General features: G+C 41.7%; 1 protein-coding gene and 1 non-coding gene across 3 annotated transcripts in view; both read right to left on the minus strand.

The window, feature by feature from the left end:
• Nucleotides 1–3,474: 3,474 nt before the first annotated feature.
• LOC105498700 (proprotein convertase subtilisin/kexin type 5) overlaps nt 3,475–18,870 on the minus strand; it is a 469,848-nt gene continuing 454,452 nt past the window's right edge. For both annotated transcript variants that reach the window (XM_071077655.1, XM_011770951.2), the window contains 3 exons: nt 15,728–15,828; nt 12,323–12,509; nt 3,475–7,906 (listed from right to left, as the gene is read on the minus strand). In XM_071077655.1, coding sequence (XP_070933756.1) covers nt 7,497–7,906; nt 12,323–12,509; nt 15,728–15,828 — 698 coding nt within the window. In that variant the 3' untranslated portion in view covers nt 3,475–7,496. The remainder of the gene's footprint in view (nt 7,907–12,322; nt 12,510–15,727; nt 15,829–18,870) is intronic.
• LOC112423019 (U7 small nuclear RNA) lies at nt 15,234–15,295 on the minus strand. Its single transcript, XR_011613116.1, has one exon. It is a non-coding gene; the product is annotated as a U7 small nuclear RNA (small nuclear RNA).

Genomic DNA, 18,870 nt, shown 5'->3' on the forward strand with positions numbered 1-18,870 from the left:
TAATTTCCCTTGCAGGCTGGGATCAGTTTTTCTCAGTAAACACTTTTGTTAGAGTGATATACATTCTTTTTTTTTTTTAATTAAAAAAAATTAAAAAAATAGAAACGGGATCTTGAGGATAGGATAGCTATTCTTAGCTGTTGGTGACCTAACAGCTACCCTGTCCTACCCTCCTCTTCCATGATAATAAAAATTGATTTTTATTCAGAGCTGCAAAGCCCCAGAAGATGAGTCATGATTTAATCTCATTACCCTTTATCACATAACTGCTTTCCAGCCTTCCTTACAGCTAAGTTTGGCCATGGAACCCAGTTCCATGGCTTCTACTCTTAGAAGGCACACATATACAAGCATTTTCATGTCTGTAATCACTCAGCAAATATTTGCCTTTGTACCATGTAGTGTGCTGGGCACTAGCACAGAGATGAACAAAACATCTGGTCATTAACTTCCTTTACCTTCATGACTTTTTTTTTTGCCTGTGTTTGAGAACAATACAAGGTGGCATTAGTGGCTTTAAAACCCCAAGATATAACCTGAAATTTTAATCTTGTTTATTCATTCTCAGAGTGCCTTGCTAAATTACATCTTGTTAATGTGTGGTGATCACGTTAGATCTGAAGTCTATATAGGCCAAACATGCATTGATAGAAATTCTATTTCTTTTTTGATACAGTCTTATCTGTACTTCTTTTTTTTTGGAGAGTGTTTTGCTCTTTTGCCCAGGCTGGAGTGAAGTGGTGCAATCTCGGTTCACTGCAACCTCCGCCCCCTGGGTTCAAGTGATTCTCCTGCCTCAGCCTCCCTAGTAGCTCGGATTATAGGCACCCACCATCACATCTGGCTAATTTTAGTATTTTTAGGAGAGATGGGGTTTTGCCATGTTGGCCAGGCTGGTCTTGAACTCCTGACCTCAGGTGATCCACCTACCTTGGCTTCCCAAAGTGCTAGGATTATAAGCATGAGCCGTCGTGGCTGGCCTGTACTTCTTATGTGACAGTGTAAAATGAAGGCCACTATGTATTTCAATTAATGGCATCTAAACTTGGTTCCTCACTTGGGTAGGACACGGAGCAGTTTCTTTTTTTGTGAATTCTAAAGCAAACCTTGTTAACTCTGAACAGAGCTTGAGAGATGTGATGTCAGAAGTATGTATTGAGCACCTTCAGTTTTTCTAAATATTTTACCTCCAGTTGATGCCACCTCTGAATCCACATTTGGAAATTCATAATTCTTCAGATATTTTTTCTTTTATGGGGTAGAACCCCTCATGAATACTTTTTAGTGGGTTGAAACATAGTTACACAGCATTAATATTTACAGTCACCTAAACTTATTTCTTTGTTTACCGAGCCTCATCTCCGTGCCTCTAGATGAGATTGTGCACCTGAACTGCAGGCTCCCTTTAGGACCTCATTGGCATTGCCTTGTGATGACTCACCATTATAGTAAATTCCACCCAGCTCAAACTAATCCCAAAATAGGGTTCAGGGATTACCGACAAAGGCTAGGCTAATTCTTTGCATAACAGCCGAGTGGTAGAGCAGAAAAAAACAGGAATCAGAGAGTCCTAGATTCAAATTCCAGTTTGACCATTTGCAGACACTTTGACTTAGAGCACTTTAAGTATCATCACCGAGCCTCCCTTCCTCATTCGTGAAGAGGGATCATATTACCCACCTTATAGCATTTGTGTTGTAAGGAGTCAATAAGATCATCATACGAGTGAAATGCCAAAGACCATGCCTGGCCCATAGATGTCATTAAACATGGTAGCTGTTTTCTCCCTAACTATAAAGCAGCATCATTGTCTGAGGTAAATACCTGAAGTTCATCATCTCACGCCAGGGAAATCGGGGATACGGACACATAAGAAGCGAATTTAAGAGCAGAGATTTAGCAGGGGAAAGAAAAAGAGAATAGCTCTCTCCTGCAGAGAGAGAGGGACGGCCTAGTGGGTCTTCCGGTTTCATGGTGAAATGCATGGGATTTTGTAGAGGAGCTTGAGGAGGTGGTGTCTGATTTACACAGGGCCTGAGAGGTTGGTCAGACCAGGCGTTCCATTTGCATAGGGTGCAAAGAAGATGGCTATCCCACCCTAATCTTTGATTATGCAGATGGGGTCTGTATCTGGCTGGTGCCATGTTGTCTGCTTTTTTACTGCACATGTGGTGACAAAGAAAAGGAAAAAGAGAATCTCCGTGCTGAATATACCTGCCTTCCAGGTATCCCTTTTCTATTGGCACAGCTGCTGGCAGTTACCTATGGAGGCTTTTAGCTTGCTTATCTATGCCTGCACCTTGATTTTTTGGGCTGCTTTTTATTAAAAGGAAACCTTATCGAGGACTCTCTCACCCTTACTATCTGCCTAAATAATTTCTTTCTAGCTCCTGTATCAACTAGATTGAAAGTTCCATGAGGCCTCAAATCTGATGGATCCCAGTTGCTGTTTTTCCAGTAACTAGAATAGTGCTGGGCACATGCTAGACACTTAACAAATACTTGGCAATTGATTGTTATAATTATTAGCATAAAAGTCAGGTAAACTCCAGTGCCTTCTTCAAAGAATCCTGCCTCCATCCTCTTTTTCAAATTAAGTCCAAGCACAAATCTTTCCATGAAGCCACATCTGTATGCTCTAATTTGTAGCTATTTCATGCTTAACTGGCACACCTCCTCCCCTCCTTACCATTTACTGTCAGGATTAAACAGGAGTGCACTGCATATACAACGTAGGGCCTAGATGATTTCTCCATATCTTTGAGTCTTGTCTTCTTAAAATTCAATTCTACCAGTCATTCTTGATTTTTAAGCAATTGCTGGGCAGTGTGCTGGGTTCTAGAAAAGAAACAGTATCTGCCTCTAGGAGTACCTAGTCTTTCAGTGGATACAGCTTTGTAATCTAACAATTACATCACAAGGTGATATGAAAAACTATATGCACAGAGTATGTAGGTAGCAGAGATGGGAGAAAGTAATTAACTTTCTCAAAAATCAGGTTATAAGGAAATGTGACTTCTCAAGGAAGGTTAGGAATTTTCCAGCTGGTTAAGGTGGGAGAAGAATATTCCAAGGAGAGTAAACAATATGTGCCCAAAGGCATGAGATAGCAGGATATTATCCTGGAGAACATAGAAGCAATTCAGTACTGTTGGAGCATAATGAAGAAGCTGGGAAGTAAGGAGGGGGCCAGGAAATTGAGGGTGATAAGTTCAGAGACAGAGCCAGTGGCCATATGTAGCAAAGTTTTGAATGTCATAAATACTGTAGGTGACGGGGACCCTGGAATGGGATTATCTGAAGAAGTTTAGAAATGACCGTTGATGGCAGGGTAGAAAATACACCAGGAGAAAAAGTAAAAGAGATTAAAGCTGCACAATACTTCAGGAAGAAGTATGAGTGGTCTAGATGAGAAACACTGAGGGCCTGATGTGTAGCAGGACAAGCCGCAGACAGAACTCCTCAGACACAGAGTTAAAGAAGGAAGCAGTTTATTCGGCCGGGGGCATCGGTAAGACTCCTGTCTCAAGAGCCAAGCTCCCGAGTGAGCAATTCCTGTCCCTTCTAAGGGCTCACAACTCTAAGCGTGAGAGGGTCGTGATGGATTGAGCAAGCAGCAGGTATGTGACTGGGGGCTGCATGCACCGGTAATCAGAATGGAACAGAACAGGACAGGGATTTTTACAATGCTCTTCCGTACAATGTCTGGAATCTATAGATAACATAAGTGGTTAGGTCAGGGGTCAATCTTTAACTACCAGGCCCAGGGCGTGGCACCGGGCTGTCTGCCTGTGGATTTCATTTCTGCCTTTTAGTTTTTACGACTTCTTTCTTTGGAGGCAGAAATTGGGCATAAGACAGTATGAGGGGTGGTCTCCTCCCTTAGACTGAGTCAGTGCTGATGAGACAGAAAGACAGATTGAGCTGATTTTTAGGAGACAAAATTCAGAATTGATAAGGCTAGCTTGGACTTCGGGTGTAGGTAGATAAAAAGGAGAAAAAAATAGCACTGTTATTGTTGTGTATCTGTTACTCGGTAAAATGTAATGCTAATCACATAAAAATGCTCAGAAATAGTTCTTTAATAAGTAAGTCTTCATAGAATTATCTGGTCTTGATTTAATTTTATTTCCAATTTTAAAATTACTTTCTATTAACTAGAACCTTCCATGCTTTACCCAGCCTCTTGGTGTGTTTCCAGTCTACAAGGATTCTCTTAATATTTCCAAGTGATTTACAAGCAGAAAACTAAAAGGTGACTTTGTTTTCCAACCACATATTTATCTATTTAGACAGTCATTAGCATAGTATTCAAAAAGCCATCTGAGAATGACGTTGCATGACTAAAAACAAAGAAGGAAAGATGTCAAACCTCAATACACAAGCATGAACCTTCTTTTCATTGCAGGCCACATAGAGGAACACCACAATTTTTCTTAGTATTGAAGTTCATCTCAACCTCAACCAATCTTTAACTGTGTATCATAAACACAGGTTTTTTTTCATAGAAAACAATTTCTAGTTTACAGAAAAAAATGTCAAACTCAGTCTATCAGAGCTTTAGAATTATCATGGAAGATGAACAACAAAGTATAAGCAAAATTGCTTGTTTTTGTAAGCTAACTGCAACTACAGAGATGAGAAAGTCTTCCATTGATATGATGGCTATCGTGCATATATTTTTATATATTTCTAAGGATTGAAAGGAGAACTATCAGGGCTTCAGATACATTTTGAAGAGATAATGTTATGTATTTATTTTGAGACAGGGTCTTAGCTCTGTCACTCAGGCTGAAGTGCAATAGCAAGATCACAGGTCACTGCAGCCTTGACCTCCGGGGTTCAAGTGATCCTTCCACCTCAGCCTCCTGAGTAGCTGAGACTACAGGCACTTACCACCATGCCTGGCTAATTTTTAAAATCTGTAGACATGGGGGTCTCACTATGTTGCCCAAGGCTGATGTCGAACTCCTGGGCTCAAGCAATCCTCCTGCCTCAGTCTCCCAAAGTGCTGGGGTTACAGGCACGAACCACCACTCCTGGCAAGGAGATAATTTTATTTATTTATTTATTTAGCTATTTTTTTTGAGACAGAGTCTTGCTCTGTCACCCAGGCTGGAGTGAACTGGTGCCATCTCAGCTCACTGCAACCTTTGCCTCCCGGGCTCAAGTGATTCGCCTGCCTCAGCCTCCTGAGTAGCTGGGATTACAGGTGTGCACCAACACGCCCAGCTTTTTATTGTATTTTTAGTAGAGATGGGGTTTCACCATGTTGGCCAAGCTAGTCTCGAACTCCTGACCTCAGGTGATCTGCCTGCCTCAGTCTCCAAAAGTTCTGGGATTACGGGTATGAGCCACCATGCCTGGCCAAGGAGATAATTTTAAATGATCAAAAATTTTGAAGGCATATCATACATGTACGTGTATGATCTCTGAAAAGTGTTTTAAAGATAAGGTCAGCAAAGTATAGCCTGTTGGCCAAATCCGACCCACCACCTGTTCTTGTAATGCTGTTAATTAAGAATAGTTTTTGCATTTAAAAATTTTTAAAAGGTTGAAAAAAATCAAAAGAAGAATAAAATTATCTGAAATTCCAATTTCAGTGTCCATAAATAAGGTTTTATTGAAGCACAGTTCACTCATCCATTATGTACCAGCTGCATTCATGCTACAATAGCAAAGCTGAGTGGTTATGACAAGACTTTCTGGCCAAGAAAGCCTAATGTACTTACTAGCTGCCTCTTTCCAGAGACTGTTTGTCAGCCCTGTTTTAAGAGCTTTCCTCTAAAGAAACACAAGCCTTTAGTAAACTGAAGACTTCTTCATAAAGATTTTCTGTGTCAGTCATACATTATGTTAAAAAAAAGAAAATACATGAATTTAGTAAAGATAAAATTGATGTTATAGACTAAAATAATAGGCTTGCCTTTATATTTAGGATACTTATTTTCCCACCTTATGTCAGTAGCATAGTTACAAGAACACATGCTTTAGGGTGGTCATTCTTTTTTCTTGAATCTTGATGAGCTTTGCATGACCTTAGGCTAGTTATCTAACCTCTAGTAAGCCTTAGATTTCCTACAAGAACAGAATAATAACCATACCAACCTCATGGGAGTATGGTAAGTACCAAAATGGGTAAGTGGGGCATTTTTTGGGGGGAATTACTTAGCTTGTTATCTGGTAGTAGGTGTGCAATAGATTATAATTATCATCATTCTCTGAAAATGTCACTTTTGCTTTCTGGTGCTCCATTCCTAGTACTGCCTGTAAGGTCTGCTTTGACAAGGAAATCTGTAAGACCGTGCCAACATCATTTTGCATAGCCAGAGCCCCTCTCTGTGTTACAATCTGGAGAAAAACTGTCCTCAGGTACATGAATCCAAGAACACACTTGACAGAAGAATGGAAAAAGGGAAGCCTAGGAAGTCTAGAAACAAAAATCATAGTGATGAGCGGTGCTGGAAGGCTGGTCAGCAGCCAGAGTACAGCTTGTGAGCAGCATATTGGGATTTTTTTTTTCCACGTTAGACTCTATTCCAACTCTTTCTATGGAGAGCCCACGGTTTTGTGATGGGTTGTTGATGAAGGAAAGCTCTGAATTTTTTAGAGTAGATGAAGTGTTTGTCATTTTATTCCATTTTATGTTAGGTTCACACTGCCATTTTTCTTTTATTATTTGATGTCTTAGCTGATGACATCCCAGGCGACTCCCAGGCGAAAAGTACCCGGAAAATCATGAGGGTGCAGTTACTGAAGACTCAGTGATTTCTTTTTCGCTGGGCTTGTTCTGCCTTTAGAATCGTTGTGACTGTGGATTCCTGCAGAGGAACTAGGGCCTGGGGACCTCATGGCTCCTCAGCTATGATGCGCCTTCTCTTTTCTTCCCTTATCTCAAGTAGGTCCTGAGCAGCCCAGCCCAGGTGGTCTCTTCTGCTCACCAGGGGTGGCCTGGACTCAATTCATAAGAGCCCTCTTTTCTTGGCCCTTACAAAACAAATCTCTGCCTAAAGACAGCTAAAGGGGAAAAAAACACCACTAAGCCAACAACTCCTTTGTACCTCCATTATCCCCAAAATTAGATAAAGAAAAGTTAGAATACCAGGAGGCAGCAGACACCTCCACAATGCAGCTTGGAAGCAGAATTTCTGTAGATCTACTGTCTTTTTTTTTTTTTTTTTTCAATCACATAGAAGAGTTTGTACAAATCTCATTTGTTTTCACTTCCTGCATTTTTGTGTCTTGACACATTATTTTGAGGAAAATTCCTCTGAATTTTATGCTTGCTCTTCAATTACGGTTGAACAGGAACTGTTAATTGAGTTTAGCCACTCAAAAGAACAAAGTATTTCATCATTCTCACATATTCTGGTTGGATTCATGGTTAAAGAAGACAAATAGAAACACACATCGGCCTGGTGTGGGGATAAAACCAAAAACAGCGATGCTCACAGGCATGCCTGAGAGTGGAATGGTGATGGTGGGGGGGTGCCTGTTTACTGGTAGTAGGAGTAACTCTCGTCATCGTATTCCAGCTCATCTTCGTCATCGTCATCCAGCAGCCCATACTTAAATTTCCGGTAGACTGTGCCATCCTGGCCCATGTAGACGATGTCATCATCATCATCCTCATCATAGTCCCGATCCCTGTACTCAATCACCTGATCCTCTTCAAAGCTGGTGCTCTCTCCATAGCTGCTCTTATAGGAGGAGTAAGACTTGTTGGGGTCGGCCAGCTTTTCATAGCCGGCCTTTGCTGCTGGCTGGACTCGGCCGCGAGATTTCTTCCACACGACCACAGCTGCCCCGAGCAGAAGCGCTAGCATCACGGAGGAAGTGATGAATAGAGCTGTCTTGAAGTGCTCAGCTGCAGGCCTAACCTTGCTTGTTCGAAGAATGCACTCTTCTGTTGGAGGAAGATCCCAAGGGAAGAGGCAAGAGGGAAAAAGTAGAAGAAATAGAATAGAGAAAATTAGATTCTGAAGTAAAGAATTTCACCTTTATTTTAAAAATTGAAAATGGTAGAATCACTGTCTCTGATTTTCCTCTTTTTTAAATTTTAATTTTAATTTTTTGTAGAGACAGCTTCCCACTATGTTGCCCTGGCTGGTCTCAAACTCTTGGGCTCAAGAGATCCTCCCACCTTGGTCTCCCAAAGTGCTGAGATTACAGACGTGAACCACTGCACCCGGCCTGTCTCTAATTTTCCTAGAAGGCATACCACTGTATAAAATTGGAGTATGTAGCCCGTGAGAATCCTAGCCTATGTCTGATGAAGCCAATAAATCCTTCTAGAAAGAAGGTCAGTTTGCCATCCAAAGGGAGTTCCCTTATCCCCGTACCTCATAGGTCAGTCACCAAGTATCCAACCTTATCAACTGATTCTTCTATTTCCCTCCTAAGAAAATATTTCATCTTGGACCAAGCTTTAGTTATTGCTAAATGCTCTATTTTCTTTCCCAATTCCAACTTCTTTTCTAAGACTGAGTCCTCTCCCAAGGTACCCTTAAGCCTGGGCCAAGATGACTGTCCCACCACTTAAGGGCAAGAGCAGATAATTTATAAAACTACTGACTCTGAGAGCCATGTGGGGCCTTAGAAATTACTTAGGCCAATTTGTTGTTTGACATTTGAGGGAACTAAAGTCCATTGAGAGGAAGTGAATTGTCACATTGTCAGAGACAAGACCTTATTTGTGGAGCAATCAGAATTCAAATCCAGGAATCTTAGCTCCATGGTACGGTCTAAAGACATTAGGACAAAAGGCTCTGACAAGTGTTCTTTGGCTTCTTGGAGTTTTGTGCTCCTAGCCTGGCAGAAAAAGAAGTACCATCTTTAAATCCTATCAACTTGAATGATAGGGAATTTTTTTCTATCATTATTAAGAGTTGTTTTCTTTTTTTTTTTGAGATGGAGTATCTCTCTGTCGCCCAGGCTGGAGTGCCGTAGCACAATAGCTCAGCTTACTGCAGCCTCTGTCTCCCAAGCTCAAGCAATTCTCGTGCCTTAGCCTCCTGTGTTGCTGGGACTACAGGTGCACACCGCCATGCTTGGCTAACTTTTGTATTTTTAGTAGAGATGGGGTTTCATCATGTTGGTCAGGCTGGTCTTGAATTCCTGACCTCAGGTGATCCACCCTTGGCCTCCCAAAGTGCTGGGGTATAAGCCACCACACCCAGCCATTATTAAGATTTTTGAAATCCAGAGCTCCAATCCCTGTCATCCATCAGCCTTTGTTTTGATGCCTTGATTGAGAATATGGAGTAACCAAAACAGTTTCATGGAAGGAAAGATTCAACTGTAACTTTAGTGATGAGGATGAGCTCATTTTTCTTACTTATTCATTTATCCAGGTGGTATGATTTGGGTAGTATGTCTATTTTTTTTCTATTCTTTAACCCACCACATGGGAGTATGAAAGAACCAGAGAAAAAAACTATCAGGCCATGTTGGATGTACAGGCTGAGATACACGTAGGTTTTTCATAAATATTTGTTGAACCTCTTGGATCTCTCTTGTTCAGGGGGTAATTTCATGAACAATTCTAGGTACATTCTACACACTAGATAAATAAATATAACACTGCTGCCAAGGTGCAATGATTTTTGCTTATTAAATATTGACCAATTAGATCTGATTCATCATGACTGTGTATTTCTCTTTCTTTTTTGCTAGTGAGAAACGAGTTTTCTACTTTATCATAATTTTCATTCTCATGGGATTTTACCTATCAAGCCAACTTTCTTCTTCTAAAGTAACAGCCCTATCATTATTACATTCATCATTAGCAAGTTCAGCACAGAATTTTTCCCTGGAGAAAACATTAAAGCAATGGAGAGATTGATAAGCAATCTGTGTGTGGTACTGTGAGATAAACACTGCCTGAAGCAGTAGAATCAATATAAAAACCTTTCGATGTTGTTTCAATTACTAGGGTGCCATATGCAGTCATGGCTTGCTTACTATTCTCCATCCCAGATCTGCAGAGTCAGGGTTAGCCTCTGTGATATGGTTTCCTTGAAGGGGCAGAGTGTCTCTGTAAAGAAGGATCAGGTAATCAAGAGCATTTAGACTTTTGCAGATTGCCGCAGGTGGCTCTTCAAGAGCTGCAGGGGGACCAGAAGAGCTGACAAGATAGTTCTTAGTTGGAACAGGCTTTCAGAAACTCTGCATGCAACATGCACAAATTTCTGGTTTCATTTAAAGGCGTTAATGTTGTGAGGGTTATTATTCTTAGCTGATACAGAATGGATACTAGCAATCAGACCCTGAAGGTAGGTGTGTCTGAAGAACAGGGAAAACCAGCTGCTCATGGGGTTGGGAAAGCTGAAAGCAGGAAAATGTTTTTGGAAAGATGATACTTAAAACCCAACTGAAAATGCTGATCAAGCCAGATGCGGTGGTTCATACCTGTAATCCCAGCACTTTGGGAGGTTGAGGCGGGCGGATCACCTGAGGTCAGGAGTTCGAGACCACTCTGGCCAACATGGTGAAACCTGTCTCTACTAAAAATACAAAAATTAGCCGAGTGTGGTGGCGCATGCCTGTAATCCAAGCTACTCTGGAGGCTGAGGAATCGCTTGAACCTGGGAGACAGAGGTTGCAGTGAGCCGAGATTGTGCCATTGCACTACAGCCTGGGTGAGAGTGAGACTCCATCAAAAAAAAAAAAAAAAAAAAAGAAAGATGAAAAGAAAGGAAGAAAGAAAGGAAAGAAAGAAAGAAAGAAGACAAAAGGAAGGAAGGAAGGAAAGAAGGAAGGAAGGAAAAGAAAGAAGAAAGAAAGAAGGAAAGAAAGAAAAAGAAAAAGAAAGAACGAGAAAGAGAGAAAGAAAAATGCTGATCAAAAATAAAAAAGAAGTGGCTGGTAGCAGTTATGGGTCTGGGATTTTCTTTTTTCTTTTTTTTTTTTTGAGATGGAGGTTCGCTCTTCTTGCCCAGTCTGGAGTGCAGTGGCGTGATCTCGGCTCATCGCAACCTCTCCCTCCCAGGTTCAAGTAATTCTTCTGCCTCAGCCTCCCTAGTAGCTGGGATTACAGGCATGTGCCACCACACCCGGCTAATTTTGTATTTTTAGTAGAGACAGGGTTTCTCCATGTTGGTCAGGCTGGTCTTGAACTCTCGACCTCAGGTGATCCACCCGCCTTGGCCTCCCAAAATGCTGGGATTACAGGTGTGAGCCAACGTGCCTGGCCTGGGTCTGGGATTTTCTTTACTTACAAATGGACCAACTCAGAAATATGGCATCTCTTTTTGTAGGTGAATGTTACTTCTAGACCCCAAGGAAATTATCTACTTCTGGCCTAGAGAGTATATTTTAAGAATATATGTTTCTTTTTCTTTTTTTTTCTTTTAGAAAAAATCACTCAGTTTGAGATTTTTCTAAGTTTATGACCAACGAGAACCAAGTACCCACATGGATGGGGTTAGTTAGACTTGAGGATAGCTGAGGGACTGGAAATTGGTAAAAGGGATTTTACTTCTTCTTACCCTTCAATAAAAATTCATTTCTAATATGTCATAAGTCTCTAATGAGAGGCCCCGGTTTGGGCTGACTTTCATAGAATGATTCTTCAACAGAATCAAGATAATATTGACATCAGCTTCCTTGATAGTTGATTCTTTTCCTTTTTTCCCAGGAGGGAAGAATAAAAAAAGGAACAAAGTAATTCATAAAGATAAAATGCTAGCTCTACTTGAGTTCTAGTCTTGGAGGCAAGTGGAGCATCTCATTCCAGATGAACCATTTTTTTAAAAAAAATTGAGCCAGCATCTTGCTCTGTCACCCAGGCTGAAGTGCAGTGGTGTGATCTCGGCTCACTGCAATCTTTGCCTCCTGGGCTCAAGAGATCCTCCCACCTCAGCCTTCGGAGTAGCTGGGACTATAGGCATGCACCACCACACCCAGCTAATTTTTGTATTTTTAGTAGAGATGGAGTTTTGCCATGTTGCGCAGGCTGGTCTCAAGCTCCTAGATGCAAGCGATCTGTCCACCTCGCCCTCCCAAAGTGCTAGGATTACTTACAGGCATGAGCCAACGCGTCTAGTCTCCAGATGAAACTTTTAATATTGGTGTGGACTTGGGCATGTGAATCAAACTCTTTGAGCCTCAGACTCCTCATCTATAAAATGGGACTGATAATCTCTACTTGTGAAGTGAGACAATGGACGTGAAGTTTCAAGTACAGTAGGCCCATAGTAGGCACTCAATAAAAAGATAGCCATATTGATTCTCCTGAACTTTCCATCCCCACTCCCTCTGCTCCCATTGGCTTCCTGAGGACATGCCCTTCCTCTGCAGGCTGCTCTTGCTCTCCCCTCACCCGTGGTGTCCTGGCAGTCACAGCACTCCTGGGCACTGGTGGGATCGGAGGTGTTGCAGCAGTGGAGGCAGCGGCTGTCGTCCATGTGCAGCACCAGGTTGGCGGGGCACAAGGTGCAGTTCTTGGCCCCTGGTCCCTTGCATTCCATGCAGCTCTCGTGGCATCTTTCACAGTTAAACTTCTCTCCCTGGTAAGAGCAATCAAGAGGTTCCGTCTGAGTGCAGAGGGATTAACAAGCACTGGAGTTCCCAGATGGTATTTCATCTTGTCTCCATAAGAAGGGAGGTGTGTGGGGGATAGCAGAAGGATGGTGTGTTCTGAGCCCATTTTTAACTGTGCTGGGTGAAAGAACCCACTGTCTGTGATGGGGTGGAATCATGGCTGTGCCCTGCCCTTTGAGATCTGCTAATAACAGTGGGAGAACAGACGTCTAGAACAGTTTGGGTTAGGAGCTGACAGCTCCTGTGCTCAAGGACAGCTCCCGTGCTTAAGGACAGCTCAGGTCAAGGACTAGTTTTGTCTGGCCCACACTGTTGACTTTCAGTTTAAAATATTTTGCATTCATTTCCCACATCTCAAAAGTGGGATATTTCACATGTAAATTCGTTCCTAATTTCTCTTTAGAAACTAGAAGACCTGTCAACACTGGATTCGTCACTCCCACGTGGCAATGGCCCCCCTTTCCACTCTTCTATTTGACACAATTCCCAGCACTTGCTATGATGTCACCAACATGTAGGTGATACATCAATTTCTACTTCCCTTCAAGCTTCAAGCTTACACTGTGGTTTTCTTTGACCCAGCATTTATGTTTGTGACCTGCTTGGCCTTCTGTGGTTACTGGATTATTGTGGTCAGGCCCCAGAATAATATAGATTGTGGCTGTGTAGCTCAAGTAGTTACATCTCTTTAGGAAGAGAGTGGAGAGATGAGAAGAAAGTGGCTTCCCTCCTGACAAGTTGCTCCTTGACTGGTGCTGGAAACGTGGGTTAGGGAAGGTGCCTTCCTGTTTTACTTCTGTAACTTTGGAAGTATGGTATGACAGAAAAAGAAGAAAGAATGGAAATTGCTTTTGTTGAGCACCTTGGCATGTTTCAGGCACTGACAAGGTGCTTTCTCAGCTGTTACTATCTCATTGAATCCTGCATCTCACATATTATCTCATCCTTCAGGTTTAATCCCAGCTTTGTTACTTACCACTCATATAATTTTTTTTTTTTTTTTGAGACAGGGGCTTACTTTATTGCCCACGCTGGAGTGCACTGGTGTGATTGGATTCAAGCAATCTTCCTGCTTCGGCCCCACATATAGCTGGGACTACAGGCATACACCACCATGTCCAGCTAATTTTCTTTTTTTGTATTTTTTGTAGAGATGGGGTTTCACCGTGTTGCCCCAGCTGTACTCATATAATCTTTAACACATTATTTAACCTCTTTGAGCCTCAGTTTCTCTGAACTGTAATGAGGGCTGTTGCCAGAATTTAAAGAGAACTCATACGTAAATATATTAGTTTGTGTTAATGTCATCATGGGGAAATTTACTTATTTTCTAAAGTTTGAAAACACAATCAAGAAATTTGTGGTCTTGCCGGGTGCGGTGGCTCACACCTGTAATCCTAGCACTTTGGGAGGCTGAGGTGGGTGGATGGCTTGAGCCCAGGAGTTTGAGACCAGCCTAGGCAACATGGTGAGACCCCGTTTCTACTAAAAATACAAAAAATTAGCTGGGCATGGTTGTCAGAGGCATTTGAACCAGAGCAACTCCATCTTGAATAGGGGCTAGGTAAAATAAGGCTGAAACTTAGTGAGCTACATTCCTAGATGGTAAGGCATTCTAAGTTACAGGATGAGATAGGAGGTCGGCACAAGATACAAGTCATAAAGGCCTTGCTGATAAAACAGCTTGTAGTAAACAGCCAGCCAAAACCCACCTAAACTAAGATGGCAATGAGAGTGACCTCTCGTGGTTCTCACTGCTACACTCCTACCAGCGCCATGACAGTTTACAAATACCATGGCAACATCAGGAAGTTACCCTATATGGTCTAAAAAGGGAAGCCATGAATAAACCATCCTTTGTTTAGCATATCATTAAGAAATAACCATAAAGATGGGCAAGCAGCAGCCCTCACAGCTGCTGTGTCTATGCAGGAGCCATTCTTTTATTCCTCTACTTTCTTAATAAACTTGCTTTCACTTTGCCCTATGGTTTTGCCCTGAATTCTTTCTTATGTGAGATCCAAGAACCCTCTTTTGGGGTCTGGATTGGGACCCCTTTCCGGTAGCATCTTTCTGGCAACCACAGAAGTGACAATAGTGAGGAAACTCCCAACCCAAAGGCTAACTTTGCGTAAGGGGGGGGGGGGACCAGTGACATGGTAGTCCCAGCTATTCAGGAGGCTGAGTTGGCAGGATCACCTGAGCCCAGGAGGTCAAAGCTGCAATGAACTGTAACTGCGCCACTGCACTCCAGCCTGGGTGAGAGTGAGATCCAGGCTTAAAAAAAAAAAAAAAAAAAAAAAAAAAATTATGGTCTCAAAATCCATGGCAAATGAATCCTCATTTTTTTCCTTCCTTCCTTCCTTCCTTCCTTCCTTCCTTCCTTCCTCCCTCCCTCCCTCCCTCCCTCCTTTCCTTTCCTTTCCTTTCCTTTCCTTTCCTTTCCTTTCCTTTCCTTTCCTTTCCTTTCCTTTCCTTTCCTTTCCTTTCCTTTCCTTTCCTTTCCTTTCCTTTCCTTTCCTTTCCTTTCCTTTCCTTTCCTTTCCTTTCCTTTCCTTTCCTTTCCTTTCCTTTCCTTTCCTTTCCTTTCCTTTCCTTTCCTTTCCTTTCCTTTCCTTTCCTTTCCTTTCCTTTCCTTTCCTTTTCTTTTCTTTTCTTTTCTTTTCTTTTCTTTTCTTTTCTTTTCCATGGGGGGTTTTCTGGTAGAAACCAGAAAACCTGCTGTACAAATTCTACAAGAGCTGTAACACTGCAAATGAATCCTTCTTAATACACTGTGATCGGGTAGAGGAAACAAAAGGTCAACATTAGCTGTGTTGCTCCTATGTTATTCACATGTTTCTGGTTAGACCAGAGAGAAGTAAGGGACAAGATAGTTTGTATTTCTGACATAATATTCTTATGTTGACTGAAACTTCTGTGGTGATGAACAACAAATAAAGAATTCATTCCAAGGCCCTCACGACTTAACTTCTCCATTAGCTTAGATCTTCTCAGTTCCTTTGGAGTAAAAGTTAAGGCTACAGGTGGGTAGCACCATTATTACATGATGCAATGGTACAAGATTTTAAAATATTAAACATGAATGTTGGGACATTTTGATTGGCCAGAATGACATGCAGGAACTAAGCTCATGTTTCTCTCTGGAGAGAGCAGAAGGCCCAGCACCCCTAGCCCTCCATACCTCTCCCACTCTGTATTCCCCAACAAGACAGTCCGAGGTGCAGATCCCTCCCATGAGGTGGTAACTCCACACACAGGATAAGCAATTCAACGCTCCTTTTCCTGAAAGAGAAAACATTCTATGTTATGAGATTGACCTTAGATTTCAACCTCTGTCTCTGTTCCGGAACACTTAGGAACAAGGAATATGTCAAGTAAATTGAAGCGGAAGGGTGAATTGATTGAGGATATGAAAAAGAGGCCGGGCGCGGTGGCTCAAGCCTGTAATCCCGGCACTTTGGGAGGCCGAGACGGGCGGATCACGAGGTCAGGAGATCTAGACCATCCTGGCTAACATGGTGGAACCCCGTCTCTACTAAAAAATACAAAAAACTAGCCGGGCGCGGTGGCGGGCGCCTGTAGTCCCAGCTACTCGGGAGGCTGAGGCAGGAGAATGGCGTAAACCCGGGAGGCGGAGCTTGCAGTGAGCTGAGATCCGGCCACTGCACTCCAGCCTGGGCTACAGAGCAAGACTCTGTCTCAAAAAAAAAAAAAAAAAAAAAAAGAAAAAGAAAAAAGTCTCCCACACAAAGTAGAAATTATACAATTAGTTCAATCTATGTCGACTCTCAGTCTGAAAATTGAGGATTTTGGGATGACAGATATTTTATTACCGCAAGAGAAAAGATTTTCAGAGAATGAGAAATCATGTAGAAAGTGTATAAAACCTTTGTTATTCTGCTTATTGTTTAACTAGTGTGGAGGATGTTACCAGCTGTTTGGAGGACTGCAATACGCAGTGCATAAATCATGAATAGAGAGTTTCTAATTGAGAAACAGCACTAAACTTGGCACTTAAATGCTAGGGCTAAAAGGATTCAGCAGGTCATTTTGTTTGGTGGTTCTTAATTTCGGGGTGGTGTTGATGGTGCTAGATTTCTTTGACATTCTCTTCAAAGCTGTAAGTTCTCTTCTCAGAAATTTGACACCTTATTTATTTCTCTTTTTGAAAATACTGATAAATGAAAACTAAGGCCCAGACATGTAATGCCACCTATCCAGGGTTACATAGGTGGTGGACAAGATTCAAATTCAAGTTTGTTGACTCATAATCCATTGATCTGTCTGTCTTTCTTTTTGTTTTCTTTTGTTTTTTTTCAGATGAGGGTCTTGCTATGTTGCCCAGGCTGATCTCAAACTCCTGGACTCAAAGGATCCCTCTTGCCTCAGCCTCCAAGTAGCTGGGATTACAGATGTGTGCAATTGCGCCTTGCTGAGGTGCTCTTTCTACCACACTATCTGCCTTAGCACATGAGCCACCAAACAGAGGAGGTCTGAATCTAACAGCCTCTGTTTCCTGTGGAGACAATACTCTTTCTCCTAATTCAGACACCCCGGAAAGGACCGACCCAAACATTTCTTCTATGCAGGTATCAAGGGATAACTTCTGGAAAGTTTGGGGACAGGAGATCTAAATCTAGCTCATTCTGTTAGGAAGTCCTGGACATTTTTGCTGATCATTTTAAAATGGGAACATAAGATTAATGGGCATAGAATGTGCCTGGTATTGTAAGTTGGAACTTGATATAGGTCTTCCCATCAGAACAATCCTGTAAAGGGTGGTTTTTGAACTTGAAATAGAACCATGGATCTGTCATTTACACAATGTAGTTAAATTGACATTTCATGGCTGAACTGTGAGCTCAATCATTTATAATGTTTCTGTGGAAAAATAAATTCTGAGCTCCAAACAACAGCTTAGAGAATAAACACCTTTATTACTGAACTGCTTCTTAGGTTGGAAGCTGCCTGTAGTGATATAAATTCAAAACCACTTTATTTTTATCTTAGCTCTAGCTTCATACAGAATTTCCTACATGTTCTGGAACATTATTGTGGTCTCTGATGGAAGAATCACTCTTCTCCTATTTCCATTCTTCCTTTTTCCCATTCTACATTTTTCTAAAATATAGCTTAGATGTCTTACTTCAATTTTTAACATACAAGAGACTTTTTTTTTTTTAAATGAAGAGAAATTAAGGGTAGATACATGTTCTCACTTTAATGTGGAATCTAAAACAATTGAACTCATAGAAGTAAAGAGTAGAATGGTGGTTACCAGAGGCTGAGGGGACTGGGGAGATGCTGGTCAAAGGGTATAAGGTTCTCGACAGGAAGAACATGTTTTTTTGAGATCTATTATATCTCATGGTGACTATAATTAACAATAATATATTGTACTTTCAAAATTGGTAAGACAGTAAATTTCAGATGTTCTTACCACAAAAATGATTAAGTATTTGAAGTGATGGAATTTTTTTTTTTTTTTTTTTTTTTTGGTGGAATCTTGCTCTGTTTCCCAGGCTAGATTGCAGTGGTGCAATCATGGCTTGTTGTAATCATGGCTCACTGCAGCCTCAACCTCCTGGGCTCAGGTGATCCTCCTACCGTAGCCTTCTGAGTAGCTGGTACTACAGGCTCACACCCCATACCCAGCAAATATATATTATATATTATTTATTTTTGTTTTTAGACAGAGTCTTGCTTTGTCACCCAGGCTGGAGTGCAGTGGCGCAATCTCAGCTCACTGCAAACTTTGCCTCCCAGATTCAAGCAATTCTCCTGCCTCAGCCTCCTGAGTAGCTGGGACTATAGGTGTGCACCACCACACCTGCCTAATTTTTTTGTATTTTCAGTAGAGATGAGGTTGCATCATATTGGCTAGGCTGGTTTCAAACTCCTAACCTCAAGTGATCTGCCTGCCTTGGCCTCCCAAATTGCTGGGATTACAGGCATGAGTCACTGCGCCTGGCCAAATTTTGTTTATTTTTTATAGACATGAGGTCTCACTATGTTGCCTAGGCTGGTCTCAAATTCCTGACCTCAAGTGATCCGCCCACCTTGGCCTCCCAAAGTACTGGGATTACAGGTGTGAGCCACTGTACCTGGCCTGATGGACATGTTAATTAGCTTGATTTAATTATTCCACATTGTATACATATATCATGACATCCCTTCGTACCCTATAAATATATATAATTATAATTTGTCAATTTATAATAAAATAAATTAAGAGTAGAAAACACTAAAAGAGGGGGAACAGTCCATAACTAGGTTAGGTCACAAAATTCCTACCTTAAGGTTGGTTACATTTTCTTTTTTTTT

Source organism: Macaca nemestrina, chromosome 14 (genome assembly GCF_043159975.1).
Source record: "Macaca nemestrina isolate mMacNem1 chromosome 14, mMacNem.hap1, whole genome shotgun sequence".
NCBI classification, from domain to species: domain Eukaryota; kingdom Metazoa; phylum Chordata; class Mammalia; order Primates; family Cercopithecidae; genus Macaca; species Macaca nemestrina.